General features: G+C 42.0%; 2 protein-coding genes and 1 pseudogene across 3 annotated transcripts in view; 1 reads left to right on the plus strand and 2 right to left on the minus strand.

Annotated features, from left to right (window-relative positions):
• Positions 1 to 14,471, minus strand: part of SLC45A2 (solute carrier family 45 member 2) — a 45,377-nt gene extending 30,906 nt beyond the window's left edge. For both annotated transcript variants that reach the window (XM_012459947.3, XM_012459948.3), the window contains exons 1-2: positions 14,087 to 14,471; positions 12,121 to 12,297 (exon numbers count right to left, since the gene is read on the minus strand). In XM_012459947.3, the coding sequence (XP_012315370.2) occupies positions 12,121 to 12,297; positions 14,087 to 14,471 (562 nt within the window). The remainder of the gene's footprint in view (positions 1 to 12,120; positions 12,298 to 14,086) is intronic.
• On the plus strand, positions 20 to 7,552 carry LOC135274749 (26S proteasome regulatory subunit 10B-like; annotated as a pseudogene).
• The window catches only part of AMACR (alpha-methylacyl-CoA racemase), a 32,406-nt gene continuing 27,911 nt past the window's right edge, over positions 14,431 to 18,925 (minus strand). Inside the window, exon 6 of the mRNA XM_012459949.3 lies at positions 14,431 to 14,541. Coding sequence (XP_012315372.1) covers positions 14,431 to 14,541 — 111 coding nt within the window. The remainder of the gene's footprint in view (positions 14,542 to 18,925) is intronic.

Raw genomic sequence — 18,925 nt, forward strand, 5'->3', positions numbered from 1 at the left:
GACAATAAACAATAAACAAATGGTGCTTCTCATCACGGCAGACCCTAGCGATAAGTGTTTCAGGACTACTGCAAGAAGCTGCTGGAGCGCAAGGAGGCAGATGGCCATTTTATGGAGTTAAGGGAGCCATTCAAAGAACTTACCAAGCCTTATGGAAAGTCTGAAAATGATCTGAAGGCTCTACAAAGTGTTGGGCAGATTGTGAGTAATGGTGCTTAAACAATTAACTGAAGAACAATTGGTTGTTAAAGCTACAAATGTACCAAGATATGTTGGCAGTTGTCATCGACAGGTTGACAAAAGAAGTGAAGCCAGGAACAGGAATTGCTTTGGATAAGACTACACTAATTATCACAAGATATATTCCATGAGAAGTGAATCCACTGATTTATGACATGTCTCATGAGGACCCTGGGATGTTTCTTATTCTGATATTGGAGGGATAACAGAACAGATGCCGGAATTGAGGGGTTACCATTTACAAACCCAGTTATTACAGCATATAGGAATATAATACCAAAAGGCTGTTTGTTATGTGGACCACCAGAAGCAGGAAAAACACTCTTGGCACAACCTGTTGTTAGCCAGTTGGACTGCAATTTTTTTCCTTTTTTTAAGAAACAGGGTCTCTGGAGTGCAGTAATGCAATCTTGGCTCACTGAAACCTCCATCTCTCAGGCTCAAGCAATCCTCCCACTTCAGCCTCCATGCCCAGCTAATTTTTAATTAATTATTTATTTAAATTTATTTATTTATTTATTTATTTTTATTTATTTAGAGACAGTCTCATCTGTTGCCTAGGTTGGAGTGTAGTGGCACGATCTTGGTTCACTGTAACCTCCGCCTTCTGGGTTCAAGTGATTCTCCTGCATTAGCCTCCTATCTGGGATTACAGGCATGCACCACCACACCCAGCTAGTTTTTGTATTTTTAGTAGAAACAGGGTTTTACCATGTTGGCCAGGCTGGTCTCGAACTCCCGACCTCAGGTGATCCACCCACCCTGGCCTCCTAAAGTGCTGGGATTACAGATGTGAGCAACCGTGCCTGGTTGCCCAGCTAATTTTTGTATCTTTGTAGAGATGATAGGTTTCACCATGGTGTCCAAGTCCACCCACCTTGGCCTCCCACAGTGTTGGGATTCACCTGGCCAGGACTACAATTTCTTAAAGGTTGTATCCAGTTCTATTTTAGACAAGTACATTGATGAAAGTGCTCATTTGATCAAGGAAATGTTTAATTATGCCAGGGACCATCCACCATGCATCATTTTTATGGATGAAATAGATGTTATTGATGGCTGACAGTTTTCCAAGGGTACGTAAGCTGACAGAGAGATTCAGAGAACTTTAATGGAGTTACTGAATCAAGTGGATGGGTTTGATACTCTGCACAGAGTTAAAATGATCATAGCTACCAACAGACCAGATACACTGAATCTTGCTTTGCTGCATCCAGGAAGATTAGATTTTAAAAAATACATATTTATGGCTGCATAGTATTCCATGGTGTACATGTGCCACATTTTCTTTATTCAGTCTATCTTTGATGGGCATTAAGGATGTGTTTATGTCCTTTGCCTGGACACGGATGAACAAACACTGCATGTGCTCACTCATAAGTGGGTGTTGAACAATGAGAACACATAGACACAGGGAGGGGAACATAACACACCAGGGCCTGTTGGGGGTGGGGGGTTAGGGAAAAAACAGCAGGGGGTCTGGGGTTGGGGAGGGCTAACAGGAGAAATACCTGATATAAATGATGGGGGAATGGATGCAGCAAACCACCATGGCATGTGTATACCTATGTAACAAACCTTCACATTCTGCACATGTACCCCAGAACTTACAGTATAATAATAAAAAAAATTTTTTTAATGAAAATAAAAAAAATACGTATTGGTTTGCCAAATGAACAAGCAAGCTTAGACATATTGAAAAGCCATGCAGGTCCCATTACAAAGCATGGTGAAATCGATTATGGAGCAATTGTAAAGTTTTCAGACAACTTTAATGGAGGAGACCTGAGAAATGTTTGTACTGAAGCAGGTATGTTTGCAAGTCATGCTGATCATGGTTTTGCAAAACAGGAAGATTTCATGAAAGGTTAGAAAGTGGCTGATTCTAAGAAACTGGAACTTAAATTGAACTATAAGCCTGTGTAATTTACTTTTTGATGGCTGTATGACAGACGTTGGCTTAATGTAAAAATAAAGTTAAAATAACATATGTATTGGCAATGATCTCATTAAAAGTGTATGAATAAAAATATGAGTAACATCATAAAAATTAGTATATCAATTCAGTAATTCAAATTTTAGCATTGATATAGAAGTTTGTATGTTTGGTAATATTGCATTTATTGCAGCAGAAATTATGAAAGAAGAAAGTGTTGAAGCTTTTTGTATTTGCTATATGAGCATTCTGTAAATCACTGAAAATGGTTTGAGGTAGTAAGATAAGAACGCATTGTTTAATTACTTATTTTATATCATTTGTTTTCCTCATTCTAAAAAGTTGAATAAAATCTGTTTGATTCAGATCTACAAAAATAAATAAATAAATGAAAACATAATATAATATCAGGTAATGATGGATACCTCTGTGACGGGAGTCAGGGCTGGGTGAGGGGTGTGTTTGTGATCAGAGTAACAAAGCAAGGAAACAAACCAAGCCAATTGCCGATTGTACCTGAGAAAGCACCTTCAAGCAGAGGAAAGGGGGAGGATAAAGTCCTCCAGATTCCCCCTTCTCTAGTCTGACTTTGAGATTCTTTGAGAGTTGTGTTGAATACATTTGAATGGTAAAGAGATGGCAATATGGAGACTCAATCACCCTAAATTGCCTAAATCATTCTTATTATCCACAAGCTGAAATCCCTGTGTCCTTCACTTCTGCCCTGGCCACATCCTTTCCAGGCTGCCTGAATGAGGAGATGTGAAAGTCCATAATGGGTGGAAATTTCAAAGGGAACTCAGTTGATGAAACAAAACCACTCATCCAGAGATGATTCATGAATGAGAAAAGGTTAAAATAGCCTCAAACATGAAACGGCTCCTTTCCACCATGTAAAAGGTTTAGTCAAAGGTCCCATGTTTCAATTCCGTTTTTAAGACTCTTCTTAGCCCTTAATTACTTTCTATTTAGAGCATTTGCTGCATGTTCACATTTTTTGTGCATACTTTGAAGTATGAATAAAACAAAAGAAGTTGGTACCTAACAAGTTACCCATTCTTCTTCCAATGATGTAATAGGGCAAGTTCCTTACTGAGTCATTACAAATAAAACATTTGCAGGCGTAGTGGGGATAGAGGAAATCAAGTAAATATAAACATTTGGCGTTTCATCTCTTTAGGTTAGATTAAACCCTTTAGATGGTTCCTGGCACTGTGCCTGTGACCCTTGAAAGGTGGTTAATAACTGACATGGTGTAGAGATTTGCAAGCCTGTGAGAGAATGAAAGCTCAGAAATGCTGAGGCTACTCCGCAGTGAAGAGGAAGAACCAGGAGCTGAACAGAGCTGGCCTTTCCTATCATGCCTAATCCCAGCCTCCCACCAAGCAAAAAAGCCCATTGCTAAGAACAGCAAAGTCTCGGGTTCAAGTAGCAGAAGTAAGCTTGGTAGACTCCTTGGGCACAAAGGAATTTCCACTCCACCACAGAGTGGTGAGTACCACTCTGTTAACTCACTGGGTCCACAGCCTCAGGTGCACCCAGCAGTGAAGGATCTGTGTGGTGAGAAGACGCAGGTGGACCCACCAAACCTACCCTGGCTACCACATGTACCAGGGATGGAGGATGGTAGAGTTGCCTTTAAATATAAAAGACAGAAGCTAGAGGAATTAAATGTCTCCCTAGGAGCCAGTACAGTCTTTTCTCTAGAAAATGAAAAAAATTGTCAGAAAGATTATGGGAAATATTTTTGGTAATAAACCCTTGGACACTTATTTATGAAGCATTTGGAAATGCTGGGCTGGAACCACAGCCCTGAAACAAATAAAAAGAATTTCAATGTACTGAGATGATTGGATTCCTTGGGTGAATAATAATTTGCTGCTGATGAAAAATCAAAATCAAAATGGGCCCTGACACTGAACATGCCTTTGTCAGTAAACGTTTATTTCAAGTGGAATGCTGTAGTTATCTCTTTGCCAAGTTCACGTAAATTCAGAACGTTTGGCATGTTCACATAGGGCAGAGTGACAAGGCCCTGCCTGTTATTCTCACTCATCTTTTAATGCAGTTTTTCATTCAGAATGAGGACACTACAGCGGGGTCACATATTCCATGTTTAACTCATCAGAATTCAACTATTCACACTTTGAACACAGGGAGAAAGAGATTACAAGACAGACAAGAATAACATTTTAAACAGTATGGGTAATTCTATTAATTCCAGGAGTAAACATTAAAGGAGAGAAGAATCTGCAGAGATAAATATATATATACATATATATATATATATATATGCAGGTTTGTACACACAAAACAAGACGTATTGTATTTTATGAGTAATCTAAGAGATATTTACGAATAATGTCGACTGTCATTGTCACTGAGTCAGGGAGTTTAGAATCTAAGCCTTAAACAAGGTGAGAGACTCCTCTGCACTGTCCTACAAGAGGAAGATGTTTTAAATTGTTTTTTTAGTTGGGGAAAGAAGTTGCTTTGAGCCATCCACACGACCTCAGCTGTCCCCATATGACCGAAGACATGCACTGGAGACAGCTGGCTGAGGTTCAGAGCTCAGTGCTGGTCGTGAGACAAAGGAAAGTAATTAAATGAGAATATTTGTCTGATTGATGCAATTTGTCATGTCATGTAAAACTATGAATTATAAGCAGGAGTATGTAACCCTTGGATCTCCTTTTACACAACTAACATGTTTAAATACCTGCTAACAGCATGGCAATGAATTAGAAGCCAGAGGGAATTTGCAGGTGAACCTTCATGGGGGAGTTTATGAATCTTATAGAAGGGCTGGATAAATGCATTGCAAATTACAACACAGAGGAGAGAGTGAACAAATGTGCAGATCAAATAAAACTGTGAGCAGGCACATATATCACTTCAAAATATAATTATCCTTTAATTATTTACTAATATATGGGACTTTAAAAGCTCTGCTTCAGCCACTCGAGGTGGCTCACATCTGTAATCCCAGCACTTTGGGATGCCAAGGCGGGCAGATCACGAGGTCAGGAGATCAAGACCATCCTGGCCAACATGGTGAAACCCCATCTCTACTAAAAATACAAAAATTAGCTGTGCATGGGGGTGCATGCCTGTAATCCCAGCTACTTGGGAGGCTGATGCAGGAGAATCGCTTGAACCAGGGAGTCGGAGGTTCCAGTGAGCTGAGATCATGCTCACTGGACTCTAGCCTGGTGACAGAGAGAGACTCTGTCTCGAAAAAAAGGCTCTGATTCATTTTCTTGTAATAGTCTTGATCTTTAATTATTCTTATTAAGCTAACACTCAACTGTGTTTGCATTTTATGTGATAGCTACCAGCTTTGACTATTCAATAATAAACACTCCTTACTTCTTGCTAATAGAACCCCAACGTGGTTTAGGGAGATAGATGACCAACTCTCCACAAAACCCTCACTTTTCCAACCTCCTTAGGCCACTGAATGCTCACATAACCTAATTCTGTCTAATGAGAAACAAGAAGAACTCTGGGGGAGGGGAAGTTTCTAGGACAAATTTGCTTTCGTCATTTAAAGAGAGCGTGTAGGCTCTTACCCCTTCACCCTTCCTTCTCCCCTGACCCTCCTCTCCCCTCCTCCTGTCTTGAAAGGAACATGAGCTATGGACCTGTAGCAACTGTCTTGTATCCAGGAGGCAACATATCCATGAAGCTGCCAAGGAAACATGAAATTGTTGGTTCTGACATTGAGCAGCTGACAGAAAGCCAGCAGACACGTACTCCCAGACTTTTAGTTAAATAAGAAAAATAAACCTCTGCCCTTAAGCCACTGTTTTGCAGGCTGTAGTGACTTGCAGCCAACCCCTTCCTAATCACTCTATTCCTTAAGCATATACCAAGTGCCAATAGGGAACTCATATACCAAGGAGCACGGGGAAGGGCTGAAGGAAGGAAGTCAGCCTGGATTTTTGGGTGGTAGTACCGGTCCCCCAAAAAGATCATTAAAGTGCACATAACATTGATTGTCTCTCACTCACACATCCCTTATCCTCTCATTCATTCACACTTATGTTAGCTCTGGATAGTCCCCTTCCCTTAAGAAGTTTATGGTGTAATGAGGGTGATTAGAAATGTATTCAAATAACTAACATGGAAGGTGGAAAATGACAAAGGCCAGGAAAGAGACTCTAAGAAAGTAGCCCTTTGGGATGGGCTGTTTATTTAAGGTGGGAGGTGGTAAAATGTCTTCCTCAGGGTGTGTGCCAAATTTCCCTTTGCCACCAACTGCCCCTCCCTCCAAGGATGGGGTGGGAGTTGAATGGGGTGGGGGGCGGTATTTTCTTCCCTTCCCTGCAGGACAGTGGTGCAAGGATTTTAGAAGATCTTAAAAGGAGCATTCTGCATGAGAACCTGAGGACAGCTAGACTGGAACACAATACTCCAGTTCTTTAGCTGCTCTTATGAACACAAAAAGACCTTTGTAATTTTCTTGTTTATTTGAAAATTCTAGAATATCTTCATTATGAAACGAAGGAAAAGAAAAGAGATTGGGGAGGAGAGTTGAGAGATAAAAGTACGTGTGTTCCCTCCATATCCCATCCAAGCTTCAGGAGCTGGACTCGGTGGCAACAAGGGTAAGAGTGAAAGGGCTCATTTATGGACTCAATTGTGTCCTCTGCCTTCCAGACTTCTGTGTTGACGAGCTAACCCTGAATGCCACTGTATTTGTAGACAAGGCCTTTAAAGAGGTAATTAAGGTTAAATGAGACCTTAAGGGTGGAGCCGTAATTCAAATCCAATAGGACTGATGTTCATAGAAGAAAAGGAAGAGACAGTGAGGGTGCAGGTGCACAGAAGAAAGGCCATGTGAGGACACAGCAAGAAGGTGGCTGTCTGCTAGCCAGGAAGAGAGGCCTCACCAGAAACCAACCCTGACAGCTTCTTGATCTTGGATTGCCATACTCCAGAACTGTGGGAAAATGGATTTCTGTTGTTTAAGCCACACAGTCAGTGATATTCTGGCATGGCAGCCCAAACAGACTATAAAGGCCCCAGGAGAAGATGAAAACGCAGGATTTATGTGTGATCAACTGCAGCCTCAGTGGTCTCTTCCTGCTAGAGTTATCTACCTCACTGGCACCTTTATGTTCATCTACTCAACAGACTTTTGTGCTTTGATTATTTTGTGGATCTAGTCCCCAAACAAGTCAGAAATTAAGTATACCTGCAATTTAGAAAAGAAGGAGGGCCCTCGTCCCTAGAAAATGAGTGAGCATTTCCAAGCAGCTTTGATCTCCACAGACAGAAAAGGCGAAAGCAACTTTCGGTGTGAGCAAAGACCCAGAACCTGAAGAAGGAAGGGTTGGCTCCTTCATTCGTCCCACTTGGTATTTCTTTTGAATACCTACAATATGCCAGCCAGTGATAAAGAAGGGATGCAGGGAACAAAACAGACCTGCCCTCTGCTCCTGGAAACATGATGAAAAATTATTCAGGGCACGGAGAATGTGAAAGTAGTAATGAGAAGCAAAGTTTGGAGAGTGGGAAGGGAACAGATTGTGGCAGCTTTGAACTTCTGTCTAGAAAAATATTATTTATCCAGGAGGCACACAGGGAGTCATTGCAACTTATCAAGCAAGAAAGTGCCCTGGTCATGGTTGGCTTTTAAAAATATGAATCTGGATGCTATCAGTTGGCTCAATTGGAGTGGGAAGAAACTAGAGACTGGAGAACAGTTAAAGGATGAATACTGCAAACCAATAATAAAATTCTAAGGCCTCCAACTGACTGAGTGGACACACTCCTTCTTGGCCAAGGGGATCCCAAAGAAACCTGAAAACCAGTTTAGGCCATGATGGGAAGGGAGGTGTTAGACACACCTTGGAGTTTAGACACCACTAACCAGCATTTACATTAAAATAGAGATCACAAGACTGCCATACAAAACAGACTCTTTGTAGCAATAGGATGTCAAATTCTACCCTGACTCTGGCATACCATCACATGACAGATAACACATCCTGAAGAAAATTAATGTGTTTTATCTGAAATATCTTTCTTTGATATATTTTGGAATGGACCTGCAAAGCTATCTTTTGTGGGAGAAATTTTTTTTTCCTATAGAGAACCTTCTTCCCTTACTAGGTTTTTTTTAGAGAAACCGACACTGTCTAAGACTCAAAAGGAGACTTTTACCATCTATTCTCTCTGAAACTTGCTATCTGGAGGCTTCATCTACATAACAAGAACCTTGGTTTCCATAATCCTCCTTATCTTAGCTCAAGCATTTCTTTCTTTTGATTTCAACTCTTTAGGCAAAGCTTAACTCTTTAAATCAATTGCTAATTGAAAGTTTTGACTCTACCTATAACCTGTGAGCCCCTCACTTCAAGATGCCCCACCTTTCTGGGCTGAACCAATGTATTCCTTACATGTATTGATTTATATCTTTGCCTGTAACTTCTATCACCCTAAAATATATAAAACCAAGCTATAACTCAACCACCCTGGGCAAATGTTCAAGGACCTCTTGAGGCTGTGTCCCAAGCCATAGTCATTCCTATTTGGCTCAGAATAAACTTCTTCAAATATTTTAATTTTTTCCCATCAACAGTACTAAAGCTCAGATAAGCTGTAATAAGAGCCTGAATGAAGGTAATATGAAAATTATTGATGTTTGCTGGCACCATACCATATACTAATATCAACAGAAAATCTCAAAAGGGATATATTATTGTCTTAAACGCATAGAATTACCATCAGTGAAAAGCGTCAAACTGCAAAATATTTGAAGAGATATATTCTGAGCCAAATATGAAGACCATGGCCTGTGATGCAGCTCTAGGAGACTCTGAGAACATGTGCCCAAGGTGGTAGGGCTACAGCTTAGTTTTATACATTTTAGGAAGACATCAGACATCAATCAATACCTGTAAGATGCACATTGGTTTGGTCTGGAAAGGCAGGACAAATCAAAGTAGGGGCTTCCAGGTCATAGGTAGATTCAAAGATTGCCTGATTGGTAATTGGTTGAAAGAGTTTATCTACAGACTTGGAAGCCATAGAAGAGAGTGTCTGGGTTAAAATAAGGGGTTATGGAGACCAAGGTTCTTATTATGCAGATGAAGCCTCCATGTAGCAGGATTCAGAGAGAATAGATTGTAAATGTTTCTTATCAGACTTAAAAAGGTGCCAGACACTTCCCTTAATTCTACCCTAAATCAGGAAAAAACCTGGAAAGGGAAGAGTGAGGAGTACAGAATGTGGATTTTCCCCACAAGAGACAGCTTTTCAGGGCCATTTCAACATATGTCAAAGAAATGTATTTTGGGGTAAAATACTTCCATTTCTTTCAAGGCCTGCTATGTTGTCATGTTGACACCTAATTGCTACAAAGAGTCTGTTTTGTCAGTTTTAAGGTCTCTGCTTTAATGTTAATGCTGGTCAACTGTGCTTGAATTCCAAAGGGATGGAAGTATAATGAGGCATGTCCAACCACCCATTCCCATCATGGCCTAAACTAGTATTTCAGATTTACTTTAGGATACCCTTGGCCAAGAGAAAGGATCCTTCAGTTAGCTGGGGGTTAGAATTATATTTCTGGTTTACAATACCATCATGTATTGGCCTTGGAAAACTCACTAACACAGAGATTTGTTTTCTAATATCAACACAACAAAGCATAGGTCTTTTGGCCACATCTAATACCATTGTAAGCTGAGAAGTGGTGGCCACATTGTCCAATGTCCTATAGATCAATAAACTCTTAATATTGAGTTCAAAAGCCAGAAAGTCTCCCATGACCTTATAATTAATTTCAGCAAATTATAATAAAACAGAAGGAATTGTCAGATTTAAGTTAGGAAAATGCAGTTGGAATCTATTCTGAGACCTTCTGGCTATGGACCATGGGCAAGTGACTTCATCAGCGCACCCCCTCCCCTACTCCAATCATTGAACTTCGGGTAAATCTGGCTCTCTAAGGGAAAAAAAAAAAAGCCATGATTTGTAGCTTTGCCAATTTCTAGAGTTTTAAAACTCCTGCCATAGCCAGTTTCAAGCCAGAAACGTGATGTCAACAAGTTCACTGAATTCCTAAAACTTAACAATTGATTCTCAGCAAGCCAGCATGAGCCAGCTCTAGCACATCGCTGCTTCCAAAGCTTAGCTTCCACATCTGAAAAGTGGGAATCACACCACTTCCACATGGCCATTGTCAAGACTGAGATAATGTAAGTGAAAATACTTAAGACAGGGTTATTAGCATACATGAGGGTATTTGAGAAATGTTTGTTCAGTATTTACTGAGCACTTACTATGTAGCAGACACTGTTCCAAGAACTGAAGATTCATCGGAGAACAAAACAGAAGGTCTGCTCAAATAGGATTGATGTTCTAAATGGGAGAGATAACCAGAAAGAAAAAAGAGAAAGAGAAAGAGAGAGAGATGGATGATAGATAAACAGTCAGTCAGTCTGGTAGTGATAAGTACTAGAAAGAAAAATCAAACCAGATAAGGATGAGGAAAAAGAGGAGTGGTCATACTATATCACGTATGATAGCCAAAAAAGACCTCACTGATGAGAGACATCTGATGAGAAACCTGAGTGAAATGAAGGCATGACTATGGGATTATATGGGGAAGGGTATCCCAGGCAGGGCAAGAGCTCATGCCAAACCCTGGGGCAGGTATGATGGGCTGGTCCGACCCCGGAGACAGAAGGAGACCAGTGGGGTGGGAGCATCTGAGTGAGTAGACACTGGTGGAAAGTGCAGTGGGAAGGGAAGCCAAGAGCAAAGGTGAGGCGGGGGAAGATCTCAAGCCCTGGCCATATCTTAGGCACCTTTACACATCTGGAGACATAGTGGGCAGGGGCCAGGGACAGACAGGGCTGCACTCCTGTCCCTCTGCCTTCCCTGCACAGAGGAGGATCTACCAGCTGTGCTCCAACTGTCTCACTCCTTCGTTTTCAACTGTTCAAATGTTTGCTCAAATGGCAAATATCGGCTCCAATGGCTTCCATGGTCAGGCAGCAGTCTAGAGACAAAAACTGAGCAAAACTTGAGATCTTGCTTCTCATGGACCTACCTGGCCATGGAAGGAGACAGAATACATCAAAACATAAGCAAATGCATTAGCTGGGCTATGAAGACAATCAAATTAGGTGGGCTGATAGAGTCCCCCTCTTAGATATAAAAATCCTCTTGGGCCAGGATCCCGCTGTTGCCTTAAATTTCAATGCCCAGTTCTAGCACAGTCCTAACTGGTGCTCTCAGTAGCGTTGCTCTAAACAATTGACCAACAGTAACCAACGTAGGCTGGCAACAGCCCCAAGAGATCAAGAGAGCCCCATTTTCCTCCCGGCATGAACTTTTCCAAACTTCAAGGCTGAGGAAATGCCAACTCTTTGTATAACTAAGAAATCTCTAAGATGTGGGGTTTTTTGTTTGCTTGGTTTGTTTCTTTTTTTGTTTTTTAAATGTGGTTCTTAGGACATCTGCCACAAAATCATCTGGAGTCTTCATTAAACAAAATACAAACATCCGGGCCCCGCCTCAGACCCACTGAATCAGAATAACTGGAGAAGGAGCCCAGACAACTGTATTTTCAATGACCTCCTAAAGAATGTGGATGCTACATTGCTGATGTTTGAGATCCACTGCTCTAAAGCAAAAGTACAATGCACAAGGCTTCTTTTCATTTCAGTTGTAATTGTCTCCACAAAGCATTCTTAAGAAAGCTCTTCTGAAAACTCGGGATTGCAGCTTCCTCTGCAGAAACTTCAGCACCAGTCACAAGCTGACTGTTCCAAGAGATGCACAGGGAGATGGGGCCCACGTGACGAGAGCAGCCCATCAACTGATCCATTCATTCAAAAAACTCCATGTGCAGAGACACTGGATGGCTTTAGTGGAAGTGCCTCACTGTCTGGGGAAATAAAGGAGAGACTTTCTGGAGTATTCCTTACCTGTGAAGAGGGCATGGTAGTGGAGGCCTTTCTCCTTGTCCCGATGGGAACAGACATCAAATAAGTAGGCTTTGATGGGCCCATCAATGAAGTCAGCAGCAAAATCAAAGAGAACCACACCTATCATGGTGACACTTATGGCCCAAACCAGCTTCCTCCTTGGGTTAGCAATCAAAGCTAAAAGAAAAATAAACATTGGTCTCTTAAATCCTGTTTTAGAATCATTCATCCGTGTTTTGTAATTTCCACCTAGACCTCTTGTTAGAAAATCATCTCCCTTGCTTTTATTTTGCTTTTTGTTCCAAATAAAATAGCTTCATACTTTTTCAGGTTTTAAAAAATTATGCAAGAGAATGTCCAGAAAGCACAAATCTATGGAGACAGAAAGCAAATTAGTGGTTGCCTAGGGCTGGTGTATAGGAGAAAAGGGGAAGTGACTGTTGATGGTAATGGGTTTCTTTTTGGGGTGATGAAAATGTTCTAGAATTAGAGAATGGTAATGGTTGCACAACCCTGTGAATATACTAAAAGGCACTGAATTGTACACTTTTAAGTAGTGAAATTTCTGGTGTATAAAATATCTCTTTAAATAAAAAAGTATGCATGTTTATTGCAAACAATTCTAGTGATATAGAAAAAGCTGAGAGAGATGCTTCCAATCTCAGCCCCAGAGAAGGTCATGCTTTGAGGCCTCCTTTTACGCACCTCTGCACATATGGACACAGGTGTACAATGGTAGTCAAGTGCAGTGCTTCTCAAAGTTTGGCATGTTGAACTATCACTTGTACATCTTGTTAAAACACAGATCACTGGCCTCATTTCCCAAGACTGATTCAATGGGTGGGCCTGAAGTGGGCCTGAGAAACTGCATCTCTAACAGCCCCTGCTGATCATGAGGGGCAGGTCATAAGCCACATCTTGACCTGCACTGGAACAGCACTGATGCAGTAACCATATAATTTCATATAATTTCATCTCCTCACAATTTTTAACAGCTAGATATTCATTCTGTGGATACCCTGTAATTCATTCACCCAACCTCCTATAAAAGATACATTGTTGTTTCTCGTTTCAGTTTGTTTTTTAAACTTAAGAATAGCACAGATTATATATACACGTTTTTAAAATTACGGTATAAAATTAAATGAAAAATAAGCCTACCCGCAGCTTCTCACCTCCAGTCCTTCAGTAATCCTCCTTACAGTCAACAAAGCTTATCGGCTTTCTGCTCATTCTCCCAGAAATATGTTACATTTGTACATTTATGCTTTCTTTGAAATATGTACAAATGATAATTGATTATTCTGCCTCATAATCATCTATTCGGCTAGTTTGAGAGTTAATGGTCTAAAAATGTGTGCTATTTATTGTGATCCTTTCTGCAATGCAACTTTATTGCACAACCATCCATTACTGATTAATTGGTAGCTGATTAATGGCTAGAAAAAAATGCCTACCCTCAGGTTTGTTTTTGTCCAGAATTTTCAATGCCAGAAATGTCCCCTTGAGCTGGTGGGCTTATGCCCTATGCCTATTAAGAGGCCCTACATAAAACTATGAACAGAATTAACTCATTTGGATACACAGGTGATTTATTGTAAATATTTATGGAGGCATTTGGCAGCTGGTCAATTTGATAAAGTATTAAATAGAGCATAATGGGCTCAAAAAGTAACTCGATTGATAAATATGTAAAAATATTCAATTTGATAAAATAGATACAAATTTAATCCTGTTTTTAAATCTTCACAACAATGAAAGATATTTATTTTTACATTTCTGGAATAGAGGCTCCCAGCCACAGAATCTGGGCCAAATTCGTCAAAGGTGGCAGTTCATTGTAACCTAGGAGAGATCAATTCTGACAAATTTCTACGAAAGGTCAAACAAATTAACATTCTCCTCCTGCAGAGGTGCTCACTAAGACACATATCCCTGCCCACCCCACCTTGTGCAGCCCACTTACCTGCTACCACGGCATCCCCATTGAGGTACAGAGCCATGCCCACGAGCATCATGACTCCCAGGGTGAGGATGTAGGGTCTCCGGCGGCCCCACCTGGACCGGCAGTGGTCGCTGGCTGATCCGACCACGGGTTGCAGCAGGAATCCCAGGATGGGGCTGAGGAACCACACAATGCTGTACAGACTATTGGGCAGACCCACGCTGAGCAAGACAGGGGTCACATAGGCTGCCTCCACCGCGTAGCAGAACTCTCGTCCGAACATGGCCATGCTGTGCATGATGAGTCTGCCAGTGGGTCTTTTAGGAGGCTCCACAGGGTCAAAGGGGCCATCATCAGCTAGGGATTTATAGATGTGGTGGCCAGCCTGCCCACTGTTGCCACCCATGGCCACTGGGAGATGAACACCTCCTGCGTGGTGCTAGGGTCTGTGCTTCAAACTGGATTTGACGTGGAGCCTGACCAAGCAACAACAGAGATGGTCAGGCTGGGGGAGGGGCTCAAATTCTTTCCTGCCTCTAAGATCACAAGTTATGATGAGAAGGAGCGGGTGGTGCTGGAAAGCATGACAGAGATTAGTAGCTGTGAGTGAGCCCTCTGGCTCCTTAGAAAGTTGAAATGTTTTTCCAAAGAGGTCTTCCTTTGTACTGTTCTCTCTCTCTCTGTCTCTCTCTCACACACACACACAATTACACGAGATCAAACACACACATGGCTTTTCTCCCTCTCTCATATACACGTTATTACACATGATCACACACATGGTTTCTCTCTCACATACATGCTATTACACATGATCACATACATTGCTTCTCTTTCACACACACTATTACACATGATCACACATGGCTTTTCTCTCACACACATTACTTCACATGATCACACACAGCTTCTCTCTCATACACAATATTACACATGATCACACACGACTGCTCTCACACACACTATTACACATGATCACACATGGCATCTCTCACACACACGTTATTACACATGATCACACACATTGCTTCTCTTTCACACACACTATTACACATGATCACACATGGCTTCTCTCTCACACACACATGCTATTTCACATGACCACACACACAGCTGTGAGGTAATAAAGACTCATTATATAGAGGTTATGTCAAAATGTAAATAAATTGATACCTTTTCGTAAACTTCTTTTTATAGATATGGACATTCTATCTTTTCCTGACTACAAGTTTTCTACACACACAGCTCAAGGGTGAAATAACTAGATTTAAAATGGTGGCAGGTCACACCCTTCCCCAAACATCAGCTGTGTCATATTGCCCTCATATTTTTCCTTGTTGCACTTAATACTTTTTACAATGAGATAATTCTGGGTTTATTCCGTATCCTGTGTTTGTCTTTGATTTATTTAAGAGCAGAGAACAGATCTGTTTTGTTCATTATGGTAGCCCCAGCAACTACCATGATACCTGACACATAGTAGGTCTTCAATAAATATTTGCTAAAGGAATTACTGAGTGAACAAAACATATACACTACATTTTGTGCTGCCAGTCAGCTGCCTGTCTGTTCAGCTCTATTTCCTTTGGTGCTCTTTATCTTATGGGGCTACATTTCCAGGGTTACCTTGTTTTCTGGCTTCTAGGTAGATTTGGCTAATAGGAGGCACTGGTAGGAAGACTAGGGGTGAGAGAGAAGGGAAAAAGCCAGGATATTTCCCTAGATTTCTTTCTCCACCCTGAGAGATTGCTGGCAGCATCTGTGTTTCCAAGGTGGGTCCAGCAACTTTGGCTTCTGGATCCAGGTAACACCAACTTTCCCATCACCCCTGCAGCCATAGGAGTGGCCCTGGCTTCTAGTTTTGTTCATATCTAGGTTGCATCACTATCTCCTGGGTTTCTCTACTCTTTCATCACCAGTGGAATTCTTTATATTAAATTTCCTCTGATTTTAAAGACTTTAAATGAGTTATATTTTCCTTGCTGGACCCTGAGTTCAACTGAAAATTCTGAGTTGTAGGAAACACAATCTTTTTCATATATATTTATTTACAGACAAGGTCTTGTTCTATTGCCTAGGCTAGAGTACAGTGGCTCAATCCTAATTCACTGTGGCTTCAAACACCTGGGCTCAAGTGATCCTCCTGCCCCACGCTTCTGAGTAGCTAGGACTACAGGCACACAACACCACGCCTTGCTAATTTTTTTTACTTTTATTTTTTGCAGAAACGGAAGTCCAGCTATGTTCCCAAGGCTGATCTCGAACTTTTGACCTCAAGTGATCCTCCATGCCTGGGTTGGAAAACATAACCTTATGGGAAAGTTCCTAAAAATGGTTGAAGAGCAAAACTGAAGGCCATAATATGAAAGCTTAAATTCTGATTCTGCCGCTTCCTAGTTGCATATTCACGAGCAAATAATTTCAACTAGTGTTTCTAAAACTATGCCAAGGCACCCAGGGCATTAGAGTGACCTCACAAGAGTATTTCAGTATATTTAAAAATTTAAACACAGTAAACACATTGAAAGTCAACATCTGGCTTGCTCGGATCCAAGATGGCCGGTTAGGAGGAACTCGGGATTGCAGCTCCAAGAGAAAGCGCAGATGGTGAGTGGACGCCGCATTTCCAGGCGGATTTTTACTGCCCACAGACCAGGAGATTCACAGGCGGAAGAGCACCACGGGTCGCCAGAGCGGCTGGTTTGACCGGCGCGGCTGCTCGGTCTGCGCCGTGAGGCAGGGAGTAGCGGCTCCTTCTGCAGAGTGAGTGAGACTGAGTCCCCTGTAAGCCAGCAAGGGGAGCTGAAACAGGGAGTCAAGCCAGGAGATTCCCGGGCAAAAACGCGCCACGAATCTCAGAGCCACCGCTTCAGCTGATGCAACGGCTCACAGGGCAGCGGATTTTTACTGCCCACAGACCAGGAGATTCACAGGCGGAAGAGCCCCACAGGTCGCCAGCGCCGCTGGTTTGACTGGCGCGGCCACTCGGCCTGCGCCCTGAAGCAGGGGGCAGCGGCTCCTTCTGCAGACTGAGTGAGAATGAGTCCCCTGTAAGCCAGCAAGAGGAGCTGAAACAGGGAGTCAAGTCAGGAGATTCCTGGGCAAAGAAAGTGCCACAGGAAACACAACTGAACCCGGGTCGGTCCAGCTCGGTGGAGGAGGGGCGTCCTCCATTAGGACACACCCTGGAGTTCCCAGGGCAATTTGCCATAACCAAGGCAACCCACCACTACAGAGACTCCGTCACTACAGGGGCGGGCCAACATAGCGGAAGCAGTTCTAACTACACCCATATAAACAGGACTGCAGGGAAGTTCACAAGGAAGCTGGGCGGAGCCCACAGTAGCTCAACGAAGCCTCTGCAGGCTGAGTGTGACTAGGCTGCCACCTTGTGGGCAGGGAAAACAACAGCAAGACAGCGGAAAATCATTAAGCCCTAACTCCCTGGGACAGAACACCTGAGGGGAAGAAAAGGGGGTTTATGGGTTCTGCTGCTGCAGTCTTAAAATTACCAAAATCAGAAAGACAGCAACTACAAAGTCGATAGGCAGATAAATCCACAAAGATGGGAAGAAACCAGTGCAAAAAGGATGAAAACACCCAAAATCAGAACACTTCTCCTCCTACAAGGGAGCACAACTCCCCACTAGCAAGGGAACAAGACTGGATGGAGAATGAGTGTGATGAAATGACAGAATCAGCTTTCAGAAAGTGGATAATAAGAAACTTTCGTGAGCTAAAAGAACATGTTCTAACCCAATGCAAAGAAACTAAGAATGCTGAAAAAAGACGTGCCGAAACGCTAACGAGAATGGACAACTTAGAGAGGAATATGAGTGAATTGATGGAGCTGAAAAACACAACACGAGAACTTCGCGAAGCATGCACAGGTTTCAACAGCTGAATTGACCAAGCAGAAGAAAGGATATCAAAGGTAGAAGATCAACTCAATGAAATAAAACGAGAAGGCAAGATTAGAGAAAACACGGTAAAAAGGAATGAACAAAGTCAACAAGAAATATAGGACTATGTGAAAAGACCTAATCTACGTTTGATAGGTGTACCTGAATGTGACGAAGAAAATGCATCCAAGCTGGAAAATACTCTCCAGGATATTATCCAGGAAACCTTCCCCAACCTAGCAAGGCAGGCCAATATTCAAGTCCAGGAAATACAGAAAACACCACAAAGATATTCCTCTAGAAGAGCAACTCCGAGGCACATAATCATCAGATTCACCAGGCTTGAAATGAAGGAGAAAATACTAAGGGCAGCCAGAGACAAAGGTTGGGTTACCCACAAAGGGAAGCCCATCAGACTCACAGCAGATCTCTCAGCAGAAACCCTACAGGTCAAAAGAGAGTGGGGGCCGATATTCAACATCCTTAAAGAAAAGAACTTTCAACCCAGAATTTCATATCCAGCCAAACTAAGCTTCATAAGTGAAGGAAAAATAAAATCCTTTGTGAACAAGCAAGTACTCAGAGATTTCATCACCACCAGACCAGCTTTACAAGAGCTCCTGAAGGAGGCACTACACATAGAAAAGAACAACCAGAACCAGCCACTCCAAAAACACACAAAATGGTAAAGAGCATCAACACAATGAAGAATCTACATCAACCAATGGGAAAAACAGCCAGCTAGCATCAAAATGACAGGATCAAATTCACACATAACAATATTAACCCTAAATGTAAACGGACTAAATGCCCCAATCAAAAGATACAGACTGGCAAACTGGATAAAAAGCCAAAACCCATCAGTGTGCTCTATCCAGGAAACCCACCTCACATGCAAGGATACACAAAGGCTCAAAATAAAGGGATGGAGGAAGATGTACCAAGCAAACGGAGAGCA

The sequence above is a fragment of the Aotus nancymaae genome, unplaced genomic scaffold (genome assembly GCF_030222135.1).
Source record: "Aotus nancymaae isolate 86718 unplaced genomic scaffold, 86718_ANA_hifiasm-v0.15.2.pri h1tg000014l, whole genome shotgun sequence".
Lineage (NCBI taxonomy): Eukaryota > Metazoa > Chordata > Mammalia > Primates > Aotidae > Aotus > Aotus nancymaae.